Raw genomic sequence first — 23,616 nt, 5'->3', positions numbered from 1 at the left:
AAATACAGTAGGCGAGGGTAGAGCTGGTCATGCAGCGGTTTGGTCGATCGGTGGTTACTGCAAGTTATAGGCTTGTCGGAAGAGGTGGGTCTTCAGGCTCTTTTTGAAGGTTTCGATGGTAGGTGAGAGTCTGATATGTTGTGGTAGAGAGTTCCAGAGTAGGGGTGATGCGCGAGAGAAATCTTGTATGCGATTGTGGGAAGAGGAGATAAGAGGGGAGTAGAGAAGGAGATCTTGTGAGGATTGGAGGTTGCGTGCAGGAAAGTACCGGGAGACGAGGTCACAGATGTATGGAGGAGACAGGTTGTGGATGGCTTTGTATGTCATGGGTAGGCTTTTGTACTGGAGTCTCTGGGCAATGGGGAGCCAGTGAAGTGATTGACAGAGGGGAGAAGCTGGGGAATAGCGGGGGGACAGGTGGATTAGTCGGGCAGCAGAGTTAAGAATAGATTGGAGGGGTGCGAGAGTGTTCGAGGGGAGGCCACAGAGCAGGAGGTTGCAGTAGTCAAGGTGAGAGATTATGAGGGCATGGACTAGGGTCTTTGCAGATTTTTGGTTGAGGAATGAACAGATTCGTGAAATATTTTTGAGTTGAAGTCGGCAGGAAGTGGAAAGGGCTTGGATATGTGGTTTGAAGGAGAGATCAGCGTCAAGGATTACCCCGAGGCAGCGAGCTTGTGGGACTGGGGAGAGTGGGCAGCCATTTACTGTAATGGATAGGTTTGTTGGGGGGTCACGTGAGATGGGGGAAAGATGATGAATTCTGTTTTGTCCATGTTAAGTTTCAGAAATCTAGCAGAGAAGAAGGATGAAATAATGGACAGACATTGAGGGATTCTGGTTAGTAGGGAGGTGATATCTGGTCCAGAGATGTAGATCTGTGTGTCATCAGCATAGAGATGATACTGAAATCCATGAGATTCTATGAGCTGTCCCAGGCCAAAGGTGTAAATGGAGAAGAGCAGGGGTCCTAGGACTGAACCTTGTGGGACTCCAACAGATAGGGGGCGAGGTGAGGAGGTGGTGTGTGAGTGGGAGACGCTGAATGTCCGGTCTGTTAGGTATGATGAGATCCAGGATACGGCCAAGTCTGTGATGCCAAGGGATGAGAGGGTCTGTAATAATAGGGAATGGTCCACTGTGTCAAAGGCAGCCGACAGGTCCAGGAGGAGGAGGACAGAGTAGTGTCGCTTGCTCTTGGCGATTAAGAGGTCATTGGTGACCTTAGTAAGGGCAGTTTCAGTGGAGTGGTGTGACCGGAAGCCAGATTGTAAGCGGTCGAAGAGGGAGCAAGAAGAGAGATGGGAGGACAGTTCAAGGTAGACGTGTTGTTCCAGTAGCTTGGAGGCATAGGGGAGAAGTGATATAAGGCGATAGCTAGATACAGAGGATGGGTCAAGAGAGGGCTTTTTGAGGATAGGTGTGATGGAGGCATGTTTAAAGCTTGAGGGGAAAATACCAGTTGTTAGTGATAGGTTGAAGAGATGGGTTAGGGTTGGGATGAAGACTGTGGTGAGGTTTGGGATGAAGTGGGAAGGGATCGGGTCAAGTGCACAAGTGGTGAGATGTGATCTTGAGAGTATAGTGGAGAGTCGATCTTCTGTAATGGTGGAGAAGTTGGTTTTGGAGGTGGAGGGCTGGGAAGTCGGGTGGAGGGGCTCTGGGGGTTGTTGACCAAAACTGTCTCTGATGTTATCAATCTTCTGCTTGAAAAATGAGGCAAAGTCTTCAGCTGAGATGAGTGGGGAGGGAGGAGGTGCTGGGGGATGGAGGAGAGAATTGAAGGTGTTGAATAACTGTTTAGGGTTGTGAGACAGGGAGGATATGAGAGATGAGAAGTAGGTTTGTTTAGCTGTGGCGAGTGTGGTCTTGAAAGTAGTGAGGGACTGTTTGAATGCGATGAAGTGCTCGTTGGAGTGGGATCTTTTCCATCTGCGCTCAGCAGCCCTGGAAGCTCGCCTCAGTTCTTTGGTCAGGCTGGTGTGCCAGGGCTGTCTGTTGATTTTGCGAGCTTTGGTATCTGTAAGTGGGGCAGCAGATTCCAAAGCTACAGCTATTGTGGTGTTATATAGAGCAGCAGCGTCATCCGCATTGTGTAAGGAACTTATATCTGTGAGAGGGAGGAGGGATTCAGAGAATGAGTGTAGTTTAAGGTGTTTAAGATTTCTGCGAGGGTGTGAAAGTTTGTGGGGTGGGGATTGTAGACATGGAGTGGAGAGGGAAGAGAATGTGAGAAGGTTGTGGTCAGAGAGAGGAAGAGGTGAGTTAGAGAGGTTAGATAGGGAGCAGAGGCGGGTGAAGATGAGGTCCAGTGTGTGGCCATCTTTGTGGGTGGCTGTAGAAGACCATTGAGTGAGGCCGAAGGAGGAAGTGAGAGATAGAAGTTTAGTGGAAGCTGAGAGGGAAGTGTCAATGGGGATGTTGAAGTCGCCCATGATAGTAGGGATGTCCGCGGAAAGGAAATTAAGTAGCCAGGTGGTGAAGTGGTCAAGGAAGGTGGTGGCTGGCCCTGGGGGGGCTGTAGATGACAGCCAGTTGGAGGTTGGAGGGGGAGTAGATGCGCACAGAGTGCACCTCAAAGGAAGGGAGGGTGACAGAGGGTGGCAGTGGGATTGGGGTGAAGGAGCAGGTATCTGACAGGAGAAAACCAACTCCTCCGCCATGTTTGCTGCTGGGGCGGGGGGTGTGAGAAAGGTGGAAGCCACCATATGAAAGTGCAGCAGGAGAGGCTGTGTCAGAAGGGGTGAGCCAGGTTTCGGTGATGGCGAGGAAGGAAAGTTTGGTAGTAACAAAAAGATCATGGATGCAGGAAAGCTTGTTGCAGACAGAGCGAGCGTTCCATAGAGCTCCTGTTAGTGGGACTGGGGAAGCGGGGGCTGGGTGAATGGATATAAGGTTGGAGTGGTTACGGAAGGTTGTGATAGAGCGTGGATGGGAGGTAGAAATGACTGTGGGAATGTGGTGAGGAGGACCAGGATTTGGAGAGATATCACCAGCCGTGAGAAGGAGCAGAGAAAGTGTATAATTATATTGTATAAGTATACATAATTATATATAATTATGTGCTTAATTGTAAAACACTGGGCAAAACAGTCACTGAAAAAGACTTGGGTGTATGGGTGGACGACAAACTCACATTTAGTGGCCAGTGTCAGGCAGCTGCTGCAAAGGCAAATAAAATAATGGGATGCATTAAAAGAGGCATAGATGCTGATGAGGAGAACATAATTTTACCTCTATATAAGTCACTAGTGCGACCACTGTGTACAGTTCTGGTCTCCGGTGTATAAGAAAGACATAGCTGAACTGGAGCGGGTGCAGAGAAGAGCGACCAAGGTTATTAGGGAACTAGGGGGTCTGCAATACCAAGACAGGTTATTACACTTGGGGTTATTTAGTTTGGAGAATCGAAGGCTTAGGGGTGATCTTATTACAATGTATAAATATATGCGGGGACAATACCAAGACCTTTCTAATGATCTGTTTTCTCTTAGACCTGTGATGGGAACAAGGGGGCATCCTCTACGTCTGGAGGAAAGAAGGTTTAAGCATACTCACAGACGCGGATTCTTTACTGGAAGAGCAGTGAGACTATGGAACTCTCTGCCATATGATGTTGTAATGAGTGATTCCTTACAAAAATTTAAGAAGGGACTGGATGCCTTTCTTGAAAAGTATAATATTACAGGGTATATACACTAGTTACCTTAATATTGTGTTGATCCAGGGAGCTAGTCTGATTGCCGTATGTGGAGTCGGGAAGGAATTTTTTTCCCCAATGTGAAGCTTAGTGTTTGCCACATGGTTTTTTTTTTCCTTCCTCTGGATCAACATGTAAGGGCAAGTTAGGATAGGATATGGGTTGAACTAGATGGACTTAAAGTCTCCCTTCAACCTTAATAACTACGTTACTATGTTACTATGTTACTATTTTCACAAGAATAGCAGAAGAAAATGGAGTCAAAAATGTGTTGTTCAATCTCTACCGAGTATGCCGATACCCCATATGTCGTCGAAAAATACTTTTGATGCACAGTGCACAGCTCAAAAGGGAAGAAGCACCTTATTGGAGTTCAGATTTTGCTGGACTATTTTGAGGGTGCCATGTCACATTGGAAGAGCCCCTAAGGTGCCAGAACAGCAGAACCCCCAATAAAAGATCCATTTCCAAACTACACCTTTAAATTAATTCATCTAGAGGTGCAGTGATCATATTGACAGCAGGCCCGGATTGACAATATAACCAACCGGGCATTTTCCCGCTGGGCCACTGTCACGTGGGCCGCGGGCGGCAGCGCCCAATCATCTGGCCGCTTGCCAGCTGTTGCGGCCACTGTTTCTCCTGCCGCCGGCCCTCTGCGGGCACGGCGGTGATAGTTTCCAAGTTCCTCCCGCACTGCAGGGAGATAAGCCGCCACGCCCCCTCCCCCATCCTCGCCCTAGCATTAGACCCCCTCCCCCCCAGCCACTCACAGCGTCGCACTCGCTTGCCTGCTGGCTCTGTTCGCAGGACCTGTGATGAGGTCACAGGAGGGGAGGAGTCAGGGGGTCACATGATCAGGAGCCTTTGTCCAGACCCCCCCCCCCGAACATGTCACCCCTGACTCCGCCCCTCCTGTGACCTCATCACAGGTTCTGTGCGCTCAGCCTTGCCTCTACCGTCTGCAAGACTCTGCTTTGCTGTTGTCATGGTGCTGGTTGAGGTAAGTATGTGTGGGGTCAGGATTTACAGTGTGGATGTAGCAGAGCTGTGTGTGTATGAGGTGTACGGAGCGGAGCCGTGTGTGTACGAGGTGTACGGAGCGGAGCCGCGTGTGTATGAGGTGTACGGAGCGGAGCCGCGTGTGTGCGAGGTGTAAGGAGCAGAGCCGTGTGTGTACGAGGTGTACGGAGAGGAGCCGTAGAGCCGTGTGTGTACGAGGTGTACGGAGCAGAGCCTAGTGTGTACGAGGTGTACGGAGCAGAGCCGTGTGTGTACGAGGTGTACGGAGAGGAGCCGTAGAGCCGTGTGTGTACGAGGTGTACGGAGCAGAGCCTAGTGTGTACGAGGTGTACGGAGCGGAGCCGTGTGTGTACAAGGTGTACGGAGCAGAGCCGTGTGTGTACGAGGTGTACGGAGCGGAGCTGTGTGTGTACGAGGTGTATGGAGAGGAGCCGTAGAGCCGTGTGTGTACGAGGTGTACGGAGCAGAGCCTAGTGTGTACGAGGTGTACGGAGCAGAGCCGTGTGTGTATGAGGTGTACGGAGCAGAGCCGTGTGTGTACGAGGTGTACGGAGAGGAGCCGTAGAGCCGTGTGTGTACGAGGTGTACGGAGCAGAGCCTAGTGTGTACGAGGTGTACGGAGCAGAGCCTAGTGTGTACGAGGTGTACGGAGCAGAGCCGTGTGTGTACGAGGTGTACGGAGCAGAGCCGTGTGTGCGAGGTGTACGGAGAGGAGTCGCGCGTGTGCGAGGTGTACGGAGAGGAGCCGCGCGTGTGCGAGGTGTACGGAGAGGAGCCGCGCGTGTGCGAGGTGTACGGAGCGGAGCCGCGGGTGTGCGAGGTGTACGGAGCGGAGCCGCGGGTGTGCGAGGTGTACGGAGCGGAGCCGCGCGTGTGCGAGGTGTACGGAGCGGAGCCGCGCGTGTGCGAGGTGTACGGAGAGGAGCCGCGCGTGTGCGAGGTGTACGGAGAGGAGCCGCGCGTGTGCGAGGTGTACGGAGAGGAGCCGCGCGTGTGCGAGGTGTACGGAGAGGAGCCGCGCGTGTGCGAGGTGTACGGAGAGGAGCCGCGCGTGTGCGAGGTGTACGGAGCGGAGCCGCGGGTGTACGAGGTGTACGGAGCGGAGCCGCGGGTGTACGAGGTGTACGGAGCGGAGCCGCGCGTGTACGAGGTGTACGGAGCGGAGCCGCGCGTGTGCGAGGTGTACGGAGAGGAGCCGCGCGTGTGCGAGGTGTACGGAGAGGAGCCGCGCGTGTGCGAGGTGTACGGAGAGGAGCCGCGCGTGTGCGATGTGTACGGAGAGGAGCCGTGTGTACGAGGTGTACGGAGCGGAGCCACGCGTGTACGAGGTGGACAGAGTGGAGCCGTGTGTGTATGGAGCGGAGCCATATGTGTACGGGATGTACGGAGCGGAGCCAAGTGTGTAGAAAGCATACAAAGCGTGCTTTTCCCACGGACACAGGAGTACACGGCGGAGCCCCGAGGAGCATTTTAAAACACACACATGACGTTCCACCTGAAGTGATGTGCTGGAAGCTGACCGGAAATGAGATAATTTCTTGAGGAGATTGTGACGGAACTAGGAATGCTTCAGATCCATCACCGTGTCCTCCTCCGACAGCGCAGACAGCAGGATCGCCTTGGAATCGGGGATGCCGGCCATGTGAGTGGATCATGATAGGTCCTGCACCGGGAGGCTCAGGTGGGCACTACAATGGGAGCCGGGCTGCTATAGTATCTTTGTAGAATCTTTCTTTATTTCTTTCTCTCTTTTTCTTTCTCTCTCTGTTCTTTCTTTCTCTCTGTTCTTTCTTCCCCTCTTTCTTTCTTTTTCTTTCCTCTCTTTCTCTCTGTTCTTTCTTTCTTTTCTTTACTTCTTTCTTTCTCTCTCTGTTCTTTCTCTGTCTCTCTCTGTTCTTTCTTTCTTTCCCCTCTTTCTTTCCCCTCTTTCTTTCTCTCTGTGTTCTTTCTCTGTCTCTCACTGTTCTTTCTTTCTTTCCCCTTTCTTTCTCGCTCTCTCTGTTTTCTTTTTTCTCTCTCTCTGTTTTCTCTCTTCCTTAGTGTCAGTCAGTGTGCCCATAATGCCAGCCACTGTGCCCTCAGTACCAGTCAGTGTGATCAGCAGTGCTAAATGGGTGCGATTAGGTGTGCACATGGGTGTGACTAGTTGTGAAATGGGTGTGGCTGGGCGTGCCCAAAATTTGCAGCGGCGCGCGCAGCACGCCGCAATCTTTGTCCGTCTTTCCCTTCTTCAAAAGTTGGGAGGTATGATAGGGGCGGCTATGACCAGGGGGTCTGGTTGCCCAATAGAGAGTTCTGCCAGGAATTCTGTCATCATGCATACAAATGGGGACAGAGATTTGGGAGGAGTACGGTACCTAAAAGCAATAAATAGGACTGAGCTGAAATACTGGGCACAGCTGTGACTACATGTTATAGAGTCGTGTTAATCTCCTCTCACTTCTTGTAACCTACAAGTGTACAGAGATATTATATGGTCACCATGTGACTAGTGGGCCTGTGTAACTTCAGATGCCAGGGCTGAATTTTAGTCACAGTCCGGCCCTGATTGACACCACAGTTGGGACATAGAGTTTTATACCATTGGGCTCTAAATAAAAAAATAATTACATTTTTACCCCCCCAAAATTTTGTTTTAGCCCTAGATTTTACATTTTCACACTGGGAAATGGGCAAAAAGGCACCAAAATTTGTCCCACAATTTCTGTGAATGTGGAAATACCACATACCAACACCGGAACTGCTGCAACCCACCAACCTACTGTCTCCTTCCCCACCATCCTGTAGCATATAAGCCCGAAAGGGCAGGGTCCTCTCTCCACTCTCTATCAGTCTGTCATTGTTAGTTTGTTTATTGTAAGTGATATCTGTAATTTGTATCTAACCCCTTCTCATGTACAGCACCATGGAATCAATGGTGCTATATAAATAAATAATAACAATAATAATATGTGCCTGTACAGTACTGCTTAGCCACAAAAGACGAGTTTCTGGAGGGACCGAGCGCTATTACCTACCTAGAGCACAGATTTTCGTGGAATAATTTGCCTTCTCCATATACAGAACCCACAAGTGCTATAAGAGCAGAATTCACCTTCAAGTGACCCCATTTTGGAAATTATACCCCTTTGGAAATTTATCTACAGGTGTAGTGACGATATTGACTCCATGGGTGTTTTCCAGAATCAAGCAGTAGTGGATGTTGCTGAGTGAAAATTGCAAACTGCCATTGTAGTGACCTGTACGCTGTAGTGACCAGTACATTTTGCCCAGCTCATGCTTCTGGAGACAAGCACTCGTTGATTAGGTGTTCTCTCATCGCTACAGAAATGCCAAACATGTGGACACTAAATGTGGTTTAGGCACACTGAGGGGTTCAGAAGGGAGAGATGCATTTGTATTTAGGAGTGCAGAATTTGCTGGATTTCTTTTTGGGTGGCAGGAGCCATTTTGCTTTTCCAGAGCCTTTTTGCTACCAGTATTGTGGAAACACCCTATATTTCCATTGACAGGTGACAGACCTGAGTGGGGATTTGTTTTATAGATTGATTTGAAACTTTTATTGCAAACATTTTACATAACGTTTAAGATCACATTTATCCTGGGCTCTACGCTAAGCACTTACTTTGGGGTTTTCATCTAAATCTCAGACTGACGTGATTGAACTGAAACTGCCCGAGGTATACATTCACTATAATTAGGCAGCAGAGTTACTCTGAACTTCATCTGGACTCAGCGTTATCCTTCTTTTCAGAAGTGCACAAAACTGTAGCCGATGGCACTTTTATGCACGCCTAAAAAGCTGACACCGCCGGATCACAGGCCAGACAGTGTCCACAGTGACTCCATGTGCCTCATTATAGGGAATCTTCCGCCAGGGTTCGGTCAGAATCACGTATTTCACAGATTTACACGAAATCCCTGGTGTAAGCGTTGTACGTAGTGCGCAGAATAAATGTGAGCCAAGCCTTACCGCGATCTTTGGGAGGCAGAATGAAAAAATCAACAGCAGGTGTAGAATTGGTTTTATTTTATGTGTCGCTCCTTGTGCGGTATAAGCAATTAGCTTTATTCTTCAGGTTGGTGCGATTACACTGATATCAGATTTATTTTTTTGATGTTTGGCTATTGTCACACATTGAAAGACGCTTTTTTTGCAAAAATTAGTTTTTGCATCGCCATATTTTGTGAGCTATAATTTTTCCATATGTCTGCCAACAGTCATGTGAGGGCTTGTTTTTCAGGACGATTTGATGTTTTTATTGGTACAATTTCCGATCTTGCCTCTGCCTGTTTGCTAAATGCTGTGATCACAGCATTTAGGGGGTTAACGTGTCGGGATTGGTGCCTGAATCAGCTGACACCTGGTGTTGATTGCGTCTGCATAGCCCTTGTGCGTGCAAAATCGCCTGGACGTATCCATACGTCCCAGATCAGCAAGTACCAGGCAACCTGGACGTCAAAGGTCATGAAGGAGTTAAAGTCAGCATAAGATAACTAATCAAACCAAGCACAGGCCCTAGGTGCACACTTGGTGTGACCCAGCTTTAAGTGATTCTTCCCATCTAATTGTTTTTTTTTCCTCTGTCTCCGTCCTTCCTCTATTTTGAATGACAGCTCTGACTTTATAAAACCAGAGAAGGGCAAACATAGAAACCAAGCAGGTGTGAAGATGCACTTAAATGTTTGGTTGCACCAAGGGTGCATCGAGTGCCTGTGCTTGGTTTAAACAGTCAGTCTGCGCTGACAGTCCCTTTAAGGCCTTCGGATATATTAGATTGCTGTTAGCTCTATAGTCGTTTGGCTGACAGCTCTTCTGACTATCACATACACAAGAGCAGGATTGCCTGTTTGTCAGACAATCCCCACTAGAGATGAGCGAATTTGTTCGGATATGGTTCCGAATACGATCGGAATCGAATATTGTTTTTGCAATATTCTTCGAACACAGATGAACGTCATTAGAGTCAATGGGAGTAGAAATTACTGAATATGTTCGGCACCGATCATAAGACATACATTCGGCACGAATAGTGTTCGAATATGGCCCGAATAGTATTTGAATATGGCCCGAATGTCAAAATCATATTCGGGGCCAAAATCCGAACAAATTCGCTCACCTCTAATCCCCACATGTGTTGCAGCTGTGTAACAGCTGCAAAACATGCAGCTGCAGGGACTCTAATATATTATCTAAAGCTGGTTTCACATTAGCGTTTTTTAGCGCTGCGCTTCGTGCGCAATAGAAACGCATGCAAAAAACGCACCATGCATTTTGCATGCGTTTACGTTTTTTAGGAGCATGCATTTTAACCAGTTTCTAGCCGTGTTAACTCTTAAAACGCATGCGATTTCAAACACAGGCGTGTGCATGTTCATGTGCACGCTTGCGCTCCCATAGACTGTAATGTGTTATTTTTGCGCATGCGTTTTTTGTACGCCGTTAGACGGACCCAAAATGCAACACGTTGCATCGGGCGCGCCTAGGTGCACACTACAAAAAACCACATGCGCGCGAAAACGCATACGAACGCGTGCAAACGCTAGACCATGCACCCGCCATGTTAAACATAGGGGCGCATGGACGCGCACGATGTGCTGCGCTAAAAAACGCTAATGTGAAACCAGCCTAAGCAGTGAGCATGCCCAAGATACTCAGATAACCCGTTATCTGTGCAGGTCCACTAATCACTAATAACCAGAAATCATGAACTCTGTGTAGCAACTTCAATCTAGTTATCTGTGTAGTGAAACAGCAAGGATGGAGTTGTTTTAGAGTGGGGAAAATAAGTATTTAACCCCTTAAGGACCAAGCCACTTTGTAGGTTAATGACCAGGCCTTAGGCTACGTTCACACTGGGGCTTTGCTGATGGCTGCGTACTTCCTCCTTGAAGCTCCTCCCACTTCCTCACTTCCGATTAGGTCCGCCTACTTCTGCATGCATACTGCGTACCTACAGTATCTTTACATTGGGTACGCAGGACATGCGGATATATGCTGATGTGTTGTTTTGACGCGCCCCCCCGACCGCACGGGAGTGCAAGTTTTCGGCGGGCACATCAAAATGACGCATCCACATACATCCGCATGTCCTGCGTACCCAATATTAAAGATAAGTATGCAGGACGTAAGCGAACCTAAATGAAAGTGTGGAAGTGGGCGGAGCTTCAGGGAGGAAGTATGCAGCCGTCCGCAAAGCCCCGGTACGAAAGTGTGACCGTAGCTTTAATTTTGAAATCTGACCACTGTCACTTTATGTGGTTATAACTCTGGAACGCTTCAATGTATCCCACTGATTCTGAGAGAGTTTTTTCGTGACATATTGTACTTTATGATAGTGGTAAAATTTATTTGATATAACTTGCATTTATTTGTGAAAAAAACGGAAATTTGGCGAAAATTTTCACAATTTTCAAACTTTTAATTTATGCCACTTAATCAGAGAGATATGTCACACAAAATAGCTAATAAATAACATTTTCCACATGTCCACTTTACATCAGCACAATTTTTGAAACATAATTTTTTTTGACCAATGATTTCTCATTTTTTCAACAAAATTTACAAAACCATTTTTTTAGGGACCATCTCACTTTTGTAGTCACCTTGAGGAGTCAATATGACAGAAAATACCCCAAAGTGAAACCATTCTAAAAACTGCACCACTCAAAATGGTCAAAACGGCATTCAAAAAGCTTATTAACCCTTCAGGTGCTTCACAAGAATTTAAGCAATGTGGAAGGAAAAAATTAACATTTAACTTTTTTTCACAAAAGTTTTACTTCTGACACAATTTTTTTATTTTGCCAAGGGTATCGGAAGAAAACGAACAACTATATTTGTTGTGCAATTTCTCCTGAGTACACCGATACCCCATGTGTGGAGAAAGACCAATCTTTAGGCGCACGTCAGGGCTCGGAAGGGAAGGAGCACCATTTGAGGTTTTAAACTCAAAATTGGCTGGAATTGAGACTGGACGCCATGTTGCGTTTGGAGAGCCCCTGATGTGCCTAAACAGTGGAAACCCCCCACAAGTGACATCATTTTGGAAAGTAGACCCCCCCCGAGGAACTTATCTAGATGTGTGGTGAGCACTTTGAACCCCCAAGTGCTTCACAGAAATTTATAACATAGAGCTGTGAAAATAAAAAATCATATTTTTTTCACAAAAATGATCTTTTTGCCCCCAATTTTTTATTTTCCCAAGGGTAACAGGAGAAATTGGACCCCAAAAGTTGTTCAATTTGTCCTGAGTACGCCGATACCCCATATGTGGGGGTAAACCACTGTGATCTCCTTACTGCGATCTTTGGGAGGCAGAATGAACAAATCCACAAAAGGTGAAGAATTGGTTTTATTTTTTACGCCGTTCCTCGTGCGATATAAGTGATTAGGTGACTTTATTCTTCGGGTTGGTGCGATTACAGAGATACCAGATTTAAATCCTTTTTTATGTTTGGCTGCTGTCACACACTAAGGCTACTTTCACACTAGCGTCGGCTGACAGACGTTGCAATGCGTCGTTTTGGCGAAAAAACGCATCCTGCAAACTTGCCCGCAGGATGCGTTTTTTCTCCATAGACTTGCATTAGCGTTGCACTGCGACGTATGGCCACACGTCACATCCGTCATGTGACGGATGCGTCGTGTTTTGGCAGCCGCGACGCACACAAACGTTACATGTAACTTTTTTTGTGCGTCGTGTCCGCCATTTTCAACCTCGCATGCGCGGCCGAAACTCCGCCCCGTCCTCCCTGAACATTACAATGGGGCAGCGGATGCGTTGGAAAAAAAGCATCCGCTGCCCCCGTTGTGCAAAACTTTCACAGCGTGCGACGGTACGTCGGCACGACGCAGTGCGATGTCTGTTGGCCGACGCTAGTGTGAAAGTAGCCTAAAAGACACTTTTTTTTTGTAAGAAGTTTTTGCCTTATTTTGAGAACTATAATTTTTCCATATTTTGGCCAATAGAGTCATGTGAGGGCTTGTTTTTGTGGGACAAAATGACTTTTTTATTGGTACCATTTTCGGGCACATGACTTTTTTGATGGCTTTCTATTCAGATTTTTGTGGAGGCAGAATGAACAAAAACCAGCAATTCAATTTTTTTTCTCCGTTCCCCGTGTAGTAAAATTGGTAAGGCAGCTTTATTCTTCGCGTCGCTACGATTAAAGCGATACCTCATTTATATTATTAAATTATTTTAGCATTGCTTTATTCTGAGAGCGATAACTTTTCTTATTTTTTCGCTGATTGAGCTGTATGGTGGCTTGTTTTTTGCAGGACAAGATGGCGTTTTCAGTTATTGTATTTTTATTTACATTCGTCTTTTTGATCGCGTTTTATTCCACTTTTTCCAAGTGGTATGATGATAAAGCATAATTTGCTTTTTTTTTTTTACGGTGTTCACTGAAGGGGTTCACTAGTGTGACACTTTTATAGATCAGATTTTTACGGATGCGGTGATACCAAACATGTACTTTTTTTGTTTACTTACACTTTTTTGTGTGAAAATAAATTATTAGTGGATTTATTTTTTTTATTTTTTAATATTTTTTTTTTTTACCTAGTCCCTTTATGGGACTTTCACTTTTTTACTTTGATTGCAGGTATAACACATTGCAATGCTCCAGCATTGCAGTGCATTATACCGTTGGTGAAAGCTTCTGACACCATGGTGTGAGCATGGTCTCAGAGGCTTTCTGTAGCTTGATGACCCGGGGAATTGGCAACGATCGGGTCCTGCGATGACTTTGCGGGGACGCCGATCTGAAGGGAGAGAGTGCTCCCGTCCCTCTGCCTTCCTCCTGAATGCTGCGATCGTACTCGATCGCAGCAATTAGGGGGTTAACAGCCAGGGGCAGGCGTGGACGCCGCTCCTGGCTGTTAGTGCAGAAGCTCGGCCACCGGCAGCGTTGAGCTCCTGCACTGACCGGGCGGGAGGTGCAGATATTTCAGCATCTCCTGCGTGGTCATGCTGTCATCGGTCAGTCAGATTGCCTGACCGATCACAGCGTTCTGGCTGCGGCGACCGAAGGCATGGGTCCCTGCACCCGTTGCTGTGCCTCTCAGCTGTCACAGACAGCTGTTGGCACTGAACTACCATTGCATATTCACACGCAGTGTTAGTTTAAATGCATGATGGACACAGTCCGTCACGGTGCGGGAACTTACACCCGCCCATGACGGACTGTGTCCATCAATGGACGTTAAGGGGTTAATACATGGCTGAGTTTGCAAATTTTCTCACCTACAAAGAATGCAGAGGTCTGTAATGTTTATTGTGTGTACACAAACACTATGCGAGACAGAAAACAAAAAATTCAGAAAATCACATTGTATGACTTTTACGTTGTGGTATGTTTAATACAGAATGAATGCTGAGATATGATATATATGATCTGTAATTGTTAGGGTACGTGCACACGCTGCGGATCCACAACGGATTTGGCCCTGCGGATCCGCAGCGGTGTACCTTTACTTTCTATGGAAAACAAAAACCGTAGTGCACACAGTGCCGATTTTTCCACGTGGATTTGCTGCAGTTTCAAATCCACAGCATGTCACTTCTTTGTGCGGAATCCGCAGCGGTTTCACACCTGCTCCATTGTAGAGGTGTCAAACCACAGGCTAATCCGTAAGTCTTTTGACCTGCGGATTTTGCAAAATCTGTGCAGAAAAATCTGCAGCAGAATCCACAGGGTGTGTGCACACGCTGCGGATTCTGCTGCGGTTCCGCAGGGGCTTTGGTCCTGCGGGTTTCTGCTGCGGTGTACACTACCATAATATCCTTATCCGCAGAAAAAATTGACATGTCATTCTTTCTGTGGATTCCGCTGCAGTTTACAATCTCCTCCATTGTAGAGGTGATAAACTGCAGGTCTTTTGACCAATCCGCAGTGTGTGCACATACCCTTCGATTCCTCTTGATTTGGGGTTGAAGAGAGGGTATGCCACAATATTGGGTTATTCTTTCAATACGACCTATGTCACCGTTTTGAAAATAGACACTTAAAGGTAATATAACTGAGTGCCAGCTACTGGTGTCCTTAAATTGCACTTTAAACACATGTATGCCTGTTTTATATCGTGTATGTGTTCTAACAAAGTTTCTTAGCATAATTTTTATAAAAAGCACTCCCTTGTTTCTCCTCCACTGTGAACATGCTCGTCTTGGAGAGGTATGGTAGGGGTTAAGGTATAGCCTACTACTAGGACTCTGCGCTGTTGTGTATAGACACTCCATTGAAGTCGCCTCATTGTCAGCTGTACACATTGGAGTTGCTGGAAGGAGGCCCTCACAGGAGACGGAGACGCTCCACTCCACGCTGCTTCCTGGTATCGGCTCTGCACTGCAGTGGAGATTAGGCCGAGGCCCCGCCCCATCCTCCTCCTCACAGAAATAACTCCAGACGCTATCACTCATTTACGCCTTCTAAAAACGTGGTATAGATGACCGCCAAACAAGCGCAGCTCTTATTGGCTGGCTGTGGGTATATAGCCAACTACAAAGCTCAGTGTGATTGGCTAGTAAATTGAGTATTTATACACGCTTCTCGCGCGCGTCCGGTCTTTTCCACTTCCTGCTCTGGTCTGGTGACTTCCATACGGCGTTGATTCCAGTGAGTGGTCAGCGGCTCTGCGAGTCTGGCTGAAATTTGCTCTTTATTCTATTAGTAATCGGTAGTGCGACGCTGCAGCTCCTGGTTTACTCCTCCGCACACTTCAGATTGCTACATAATGTTTTCTTATTGAAAGCTGCCATGCTTAGGGAAGGATGACGCCATCTAACACGCTTCTTTTGCCCGTAGATCCCCATCGTAGCTTTCACGGGGTGTAACAATGTCCGGAGGTCTTGATGTTCTGCAAATGAAGGAGGAAGATGTCCTCAAGTACCTGGCGGCTGGGACCCACCTGGGAGGCACTAATCTTGATTTTCAAATGGAGCAGTATGTCTACAAGAGAAAAAGTGATGGTCAGTGGAGCAGTGCCTCAGGACTGAAGAGTATTGTGGATATTCTCCAAAATGTAGATTCCCCCTGTCTGGTGTGTGAGGGCTGCAGAGGAGGCCGCAGTGTGTGAGCTCCATGGCTTGTTGGTTTGTGATTCCCCCTGTCTGGTGTGTGAGGGCTGCAGAGGAGGCCGCAGTGTGTGAGCTCCATGGCTTGTTGGTTTGTGATTCCCCCTGTCTGGTGTGTGAGGGCTGCAGAGGAGGCCGCAGTGTGTGAGCTCCATGGCTTGTTGGTTTGTGATTTCCCCTGTCTGGTGTGTGAGGGCTGCAGAGGAGGCCGCAGTGTGTGAGCTCCATGGCTTGTTGGTTTGTGATTCCCCCTGTCTGGTGTGTGAGGGCTGCAGAGGAGGCCGCAGTGTGTGAGCTCCATGGCTTGTTGGTTTGTGATTTCCCCTGTCTGGTGTGTGAGGGCTGCAGAGGAGGCCGCAGTGTGTGAGCTCCATGGCTTGTTGGTTTGTGATTTCCCCTGTCTGGTGTGTGAGGGCTGCAGAGGAGGCCGCAGTGTGTGAGCTCCATGGCTTGTGATTTCCCCTGTCTGGTGTGTGAGGGCTGCAGAGGAGGCCGCAGTGTGTGAGCTCCATGGCTTGTTGGTTTGTGATTCCCCCTGTCTGGTGTGTGAGGGCTGCAGAGGAGGCCGCAGTGTGTGAGCTCCATGGCTTGTTGGTTTGTGATTTCCCCTGTCTGGTGTGTGAGGGCTGCAGAGGAGGCCGCAGTGTGTGAGCTCCATGGCTTGTGATTTCCCCTGTCTGGTGTGTGAGGGCTGCAGAGGTGGCTGCAGTGTGTGAGCTCCATGGCTTGTTGGTTTGTGATTTCCCCTGTCTGGTGTGTGAGGGCTGCAGAGGAGGCCACAGTGTGTGAGCTCCATGGCTTGTTGGTTTGTGATTTCCCCTGTCTGGTGTGTGAGGGCTGCAGAGGAGGCCGCAGTGTGTGAGCTCCATGGCTGGTTGGTTTGTGATTTCCCCTGTCTGGTGTGTGAGGGCTGCAGAGGTGGCCGCAGTGTGTGAGCTCCATGGCTTGTTGGTTTGTGATTCCCCCTGTCTGGTGTGTGAGGGCTGCAGAGGAGGCCGCAGTGTGTGAGCTCCATGGCTTGTGATTTCCCCTGTCTGGTGTGTGAGGGCTGCAGAGGAGGCCGCAGTGTGTGAGCTCCATGGCTTGTTGGTTTGTGATTTCCCCTGTCTGGTGTGTGAGGGCTGCAGAGGTGGCCGCAGTGTGTGAGCTCCATGGCTTGTTGGTTTGTGATTCCCCCTGTCTGGTGTGTGAGGGCTGCAGAGGAGGCCGCAGTGTGTGAGCTCCATGGCTTGTGATTTCCCCTGTCTGGTGTGTGAGGGCTGCAGAGGAGGCCGCAGTGTGTGAGCTCCATGGCTTGTTGGTTTGTGATTCCCCCTGTCTGGTGTGTGAGGGCTGCAGAGGAGGCCGCAGTGTGTGAGCTCCATGGCTTGTTGGTTTGTGATTTCCCCTGTCTGGTGTGTGAGGGCTGCAGAGGAGGCCACAGTGTGTGAGCTCCATGGCTTGTTGGTTTGTGATTTCCCCTGTCTGGTGTGTGAGGGCTGCAGAGGTGGCTGCAGTGTGTGAGCTCCATGGCTTGTTGGTTTGTGATTTCCCCTGTCTGGTGTGTGAGGGCTGCAGAGGAGGCCGCAGTGTGTGAGCTCCATGGCTTGTTGGTTTGTGATTCCCCCTGTCTGGTGTGTGAGGGCTGCAGAGGAGGCCGCAGTGTGTGAGCTCCATGGCTTGTTGGTTTGTGATTTCCCCTGTCTGGTGTGTGAGGGCTGCAGAGGTGGCCGCAGTGTGTGAGCTCCATGGCTTGTTGGTTTGTGATTCCCCCTGTCTGGTGTGTGAGGGCTGCAGAGGTGGCCGCAGTGTGTGAGCTCCATGGCTTGTTGGTTTGTGATTCCCCCTGTCTGGTGTGTGAGGGCTGCAGAGGAGGCCGCAGTGTGTGAGCTCCATGGCTTGTGATTTCCCCTGTCTGGTGTGTGAGGGCTGCAGAGGAGGCCGCAGTGTGTGAGCTCCATGGCTTGTGATTTCCCCTGTCTGGTGTGTGAGGGTTGCAGAGGAGGCCGCAGTGTGTGAGCTCCATGGCTTGTGATTTCCCCTGTCTGGTGTGTGAGGGCTGCAGAGGAGGCCGCAGTGTGTGAGCTCCATGGCTTGTTGGTTTGTGATTTCCCCTGTCTGGTGTCTGAGGGCTGCAGAGGAGGCCGCAGTGTGTGAGCTCCATGGCTTGTTGGTTTGTGATTTCCCCTGTCTGGTGTGTGAGGGCTGCAGAGGAGGCCGCAGTGTGTGAGCTCCATGGCTTGTGATTTCCCCTGTCTGGTGTGTGAGGGCTGCAGAGGAGGCCGCAGTGTGTGAGCTCCATGGCTTGTGATTTCCCCTGTCTGGTGTGTGAGGGCTGCAGAGGAGGCCGCAGTGTGTGAGCTCCATGGCTTGTGATTTCCCCTGTCTGGTGTCTGAGGGCTGCAGAGGAGGCCGCAGTGTGTGAGCTCCATGGCTTGTTGGTTTGTGATTCCCCCTGTCTGGTGTGTGAGGGCTGCAGAGGAGGCCGCAGTGTGTGAGCTCCATGGCTTGTTGGTTTGTGATTTCCCCTGTCTGGTGTCTGAGGGCTGCAGAGGAGGCCGCAGTGTGTGAGCTCCATGGCTTGTTGGTTTGTGATTTCCCCTGTCTGGTGTGTGAGCTCCATGGCTTGTTGGTTTGTGATTTCCCCTGTCTGGTGTGTGAGGGCTGCAGAGGAGGCCGCAGTGTGTGAGCTCCATGGCTTGTTGGTTTGTGATTTTCCCTGTGGTGTGTGAGGCCTGCAGTGTGTGAGCTCCATGGCTTGTTGGTTTGTGATTTCCCCTGTCTGGTGTGTGAGGGCTGCAGAGGAGGCCGCAGTGTGTGAGCTCCATGGCTTGTTGGTTTGTGATTTCCCCTGTCTGGTGTGTGAGGGCTGCAGAGGAGGCCGCAGTGTGTGAGCTCCATGGCTTGTTGGTTTGTGATTTCCCCTGTGGTGTGTGAGGCCTGCAGTGTGTGAGCTCCATGGCTTGTTGGTTTGTGATTCCCCCTGTCTGGTGTGTGAGGGCTGCAGAGGAGGCCGCAGTGTGTGAGCTCCATGGCTTGTTGGTTTGTGATTTCCCCTGTCTGGTGTGTGAGGGCTGCAGAGGAGGCCGCAGTGTGTGAGCTCCATGGCTTGTTGGTTTGTGATTTCCCCTGTGGTGTGTGAGGCCTGCAGTGTGTGAGCTCCATGGCTTGTTGGTTTGTGATTCCCCCTGTCTGGTGTGTGAGGGCTGCAGAGGAGGCCGCAGTGTGTGAGCTCCATGGCTTGTTGGTTTGTGATTTCCCCTGTCTGGTGTGTGAGGGCTGCAGAGGAGGCCGCAGTGTGTGAGCTCCATGGCTTGTTGGTTTGTGATTTCCCCTGTCTGGTGTGTGAGGGCTGCAGAGGAGGCCGCAGTGTGTGAGCTCCATGGCTTGTTGGTTTGTGATTTTCCCTGTGGTGTGTGAGGCCTGCAGTGTGTGAGCTCCATGGCTTGTTGGTTTGTGATTTCCCCTGTCTGGTGTGTGAGGGCTGCAGAGGAGGCCGCAGTGTGTGAGCTCCATGGCTTGTTGGTTTGTGATTTCCCCTGTCTGGTGTGTGAGCTCCATGGCTTGTTGGTTTGTGATTTTCCCTGTGGTGTGTGAGGCCTGCAGTGTGTGAGCTCCATGGCTTGTTGGTTTGTGATTTCCCCTGTCTGGTGTGTGAGGGCTGCAGAGGAGGCCGCAGTGTGTGAGCTCCATGGCTTGTTGGTTTGTGATTTCCCCTGTCTGGTGTGTGAGCTCCATGGCTTGTTGGTTTGTGATTTCCCCTGTCTGGTGTGTGAGGGCTGCAGAGGAGGCCGCAGTGTGTGAGCTCCATGGCTTGTTGGTTTGTGATTCCCCCTGTCTGGTGTGTGAGGGCTGTAGTGTGTGAGCTCCATGGCTTGTTGGTTTGTGATTCCCCCTGTCTGGTGTGTGAGGCCTGCAGAGGTGGCCGTAGTGTGTGAGCTCCATGGCTTGATTCCCCCTGTCTGGTGTGTGAGGGCTGCAGAGGTGGCTGTAGTGTGAGAGCTCCATGGCTTGTTGGTTTGTGATTTCCCCTGTGTGGTGTGTGAGGGCTGCAGAGGTGGCCGCAGTGTGTGAGCTCCATGGCTTGTTAGTTTGCACAGCAGGAATCCAGAGCCGTACATTCAGCGGTCTCCCATTCTGCTCCGACCACTCAGGGCCCTGCTCAGCAATCACGGTGAGCCAGGTGTGCTGCTCAGACTTGTTCTGTGAGCCTGGATGTTGCTGCCACCTCTGGTGCAGCAATGGTAGCGCAACCTGCTCAGCAGGGAACCGTTCCAGAGGCTAAGTCCTCGTGCCGTGCTACTGGGCATGCCCGCAACTTGACCTCTAACTGGAGAGCAGAGGTCATGTGCTCAGGTCCTGCGTCGGATCTGATTGGTTCCTTCCAGGGTACTGGAAGGTCCCGGAAGCGCACGGCTATAAAAGGCCGGTATGGCGGCTCGGCCGTGCGCTAGTGTAGCATATGCTGTGTGTGTATGGTGATGGATGCATGGACTGGTGACTGACTTAAGAAACCCCTTCCCTCTGATAATGCGAATGGTGACAGTGTTGGTTAGTCAGCGCCAGATTGTGGCAAGCTGCCCGCCACTGTGCCTCCTGCACTGCGCACTTGCGTCCCGATGGTGATCGGCCTTCCGGCGCCGTCGTGCACCGGCTAGTTAGTGCCCCGCTGCGGTACCCGCGTCCATTGGCAGTTGCGGCTGCAACGCCACTCGCTGGTCATCCTGTGAGGCTAACGGGGCCAGCGTCCTTACATACTTTATTGTAAGGCGACTCTGTGTCTTAACAGAGCCGCTCTTAGCGTTCGGGTGACGCTAACCCGAGCGCAGTACTTTACCTTATGGTGCATCTGCCGTTGTCCAGCAGCGGTTTTACCATCTACCGCACGGTGGACTCCGGGCGGCGAATGCACCTCCTATTTATATCAGGTGCGTTCTGCCGACCCTAACATTACACTAGCGCCAGGGTCTGGCTGGTAATGGCAGGCGTGCAGCAGTTGCAGCGCTATATCTGGCAGCTGGAGAGCAGGTTGGCGGCTATTGAGAGCTCCAACTCAGCTGCGAATACTGCACTAGTTGCTGAGGCTGTCACACGTGTGCCCGCACTTTTGCCCACGCCAACAGTTACTCGCCACTCGCTTCCCGACAAGTTTTCGGGTGATAGCACCATCTGTAGGGGATTTGTGAGCCAGTGCTCTATTCAGCTCGAGTTACTGGCTGCACGGTTTCCTACAGAGCGGGCTAAGGTGGGCTTTATTGTGTCACTCTTGTCTGGCCGGGCATTACAGTGGGCTACACCGTTGTGGGAACGTGATGATCCTGTGGTTTAGGGTGCTGCTCATTTCCTCGCGGCCCTGAAGCAGGTCTTTTTGGGACCACGGCTCGCACATGACACCTCTCTTCAACTTCTGTCCCTAACACGGGTCACTCGGTCAGCCATTATGCCGTCCGGTTCCGAACATTGGCTTCCGAATTAGAGTGGCCGGACAAAGCATTAGTCCCGGTGTTTTGGAGAGGGTTGGCTGGGCATGTAAAAGATGCTCTATCTACTAGAGAAGTTCCCACAAGTTTGGAGGAATTGATTGCAGTTTCCACCCGCATTGACCTCCGGTTTACGGAGTGCGGGCTGGAACGTGCACAATCCAGACGAAGGGTTAATTTGGCTCCCACTTTCACCGAGCCGTTGAGATATCCTGCACAGGAGCTTGTACCCTCTGAACCTATGGAGGTGTCTCGCACTGACTCCAAGCCACCACCGGTGCAAAGCTATGTACGTTGCTATCAGTGCCGACAATTTGGTCACTCGGCTAGCACGTGTCCTTTGCAGGCGAAAAAACGGCTACGTCCTGTGGTCATTGGAGGTGGTCAGTCCAACATGAAACCCTTCTCACCCAAACCGGTATTCCGGGGTAGCTTAGACAGTGGTCCCTCCACCTGGGAGAAAGAGGTTATCGTGGATTCCGGGGCCGAAGGGAATTTTATGTCCTCAACCTTCGCCCAGAAACACGCTATCCCTCAGGTGTTGCTGCCTCAACCACTGACCATCATGGTGGTTAATGGGGCGCATTTGCCCACTCAGGTAACCCATCAGACAGTTCCACTCGTGCTTTCTATCTCTCCCTCCCATCGAGAGATCTTGTTCCTGCTCATTTTGCCTGATGGTATTGACCAGGTGCTACTCTGTTGCCACTCTCCTCATATCGAGTGGGCATCGGAAAATACTGGCTTGGAGCAAGGATTGTGAGGGAAGGTGTCTGAAGGGCAGTCTTCAGGTGGCTTCTACTGAAGTGCCTGCGGATCTCTCCTCGCTTCCTAAATCCTACCATCAGTACGCGGACGTCTTCTCCAAAAAAATCTGCGGAGACGCTCCCGCCACACTGCCCATATGATTGCCCGATAGATCTCATGCCAGGCACAGAACCTAGGGGTTGTGTGTATCCCCGATCACTCCCCGAAACAGAAGCTATGTCACAATATATCCGGGAGAACCTGGCTAGAGGTTTTATCAGGAAGTCGGTGTTGCCGGCTGGTGCAGGGTTCTTTTTCGTTCAGAAGAAGAGCGGAGAGTTAAGTCCCTGCATTGATTACAGAGGTCTCAATGCCATAACAGTAAAGAACAAATACCCTCTTCCGCTGATCTCTGAACTGTTTGACAGGTTGCGAGGGGCCCGGATCTTTACGAAACTAGATCTATGGGGGGCATACAACCTGATCCGCATTTGCGAGGGAGACAAGTGGAAGACGGCCTTTAATACCAGGGATGGCCACTATGAATATCTGGCCATGCCCTTCGGCCTGTGTAATGCGCCAGCTGTCTTCCAAGATTTCGTCAACGACATCTTCCGCGACATGCTCTCTACTTCGGTGGTGGGCTATCTGGATGACATACTCATCTTCTCGCCAGATTTGACCACTCACCGGAGAGACGTATGCAGGGTCTTCGACTGTCTACGGGCGAACTCTCTATACGCCAAGCTGGAGAAATGTCAGTTTGAGCAGGAGTCCTTGCCATTCCTGGGCTACATCATCTTGGCCCAGGGATTGGCTATGGATCCGGCCAAACTACAAGCGGTGGTGGACTGGCAGGAACCCCATTCACTTAAAGCGGTGCAGCGCTTCTTAGGGTTCGTAAATTATTACCGCCAGTTTATACCGCATTTCTCCACATTGGTGGCCCCTTTGGTTGGTCTCACCAAGAAAGGAGCTAATCCTAATGCTTGGTCTGAACAGGTCTCCAAGGCCTTCTTGTCTATCAAATTCCACAATGCTGGCGCTCCCATCCTACATCGTCCCGATGTGAACAAGCCATTTATACTGGAGGTAGATGCCTCTTCAGTCGGTGCAGGAGAAGTCCTCTTCCAGAAGGATGCTCAAGGTCGGAAGCATCCATGCTTCTTCTCAAAGACCTTCTCACCGGCGGAGAATTACTCCATTGGTGACAGGGAGCTGCTGGCCATGAAGTTGGCCTTTTCTGAGTGGAGACATCTCCTGGAGGGGGCTCGGTTTCCCTTCCAGGTATACATGGACCGCAAAAATCTGGTTTATTTGTAGACAGCCCAGCGCCTTAACTCCCATCAGGCTAGGTGGTCGCACTTTTCTCGCTTCCGCTTCACCCTGCATTATCTCTCCGGAGAGAAGAACGTCCGTGCGGTTGCTCTCTCACGCTCGGTGGTTTCGGCGGAGGAAGGGGAGGCTGAGCCTCGGTTAATCCTCCCGATGGAGAGTTTTACGACCGTGGCTCCAGTGGCTTTCGAGTCAGTGCCACCAGGCAAGACCTTGGTGCCTCCTCAGCTACGCCCTGAGGTCCTCGCCTGGGCACATGCCTCCAGGGTGG

General features: G+C 50.2%; 1 protein-coding gene across 1 annotated transcript in view; it reads left to right on the top strand.

Annotated features, from left to right (window-relative positions):
• The first annotated feature begins 15,188 nt into the window (after positions 1-15,188).
• Positions 15,189-23,616, top strand: part of LOC141066436 (small ribosomal subunit protein uS2) — a 58,695-nt gene continuing 50,267 nt past the window's right edge. The window contains exons 1-2 of the mRNA XM_073557980.1: positions 15,189-15,346; positions 15,536-15,699. Of these exons, the coding sequence (XP_073414081.1) occupies positions 15,567-15,699 (133 nt within the window). The 5' untranslated portion in view covers positions 15,189-15,346; positions 15,536-15,566. The remainder of the gene's footprint in view (positions 15,347-15,535; positions 15,700-23,616) is intronic.

This window comes from Dendrobates tinctorius, unplaced genomic scaffold (assembly GCF_039654945.1).
Source record: "Dendrobates tinctorius isolate UK_male_01 unplaced genomic scaffold, ASM3965494v1 ptg000012l, whole genome shotgun sequence".
NCBI classification, from domain to species: Eukaryota; Metazoa; Chordata; class Amphibia; order Anura; family Dendrobatidae; genus Dendrobates; species Dendrobates tinctorius.
The sequence above is the reverse complement of the archived record's forward strand: the minus strand, read 5'-3'. Positions and strand labels throughout refer to the sequence as shown.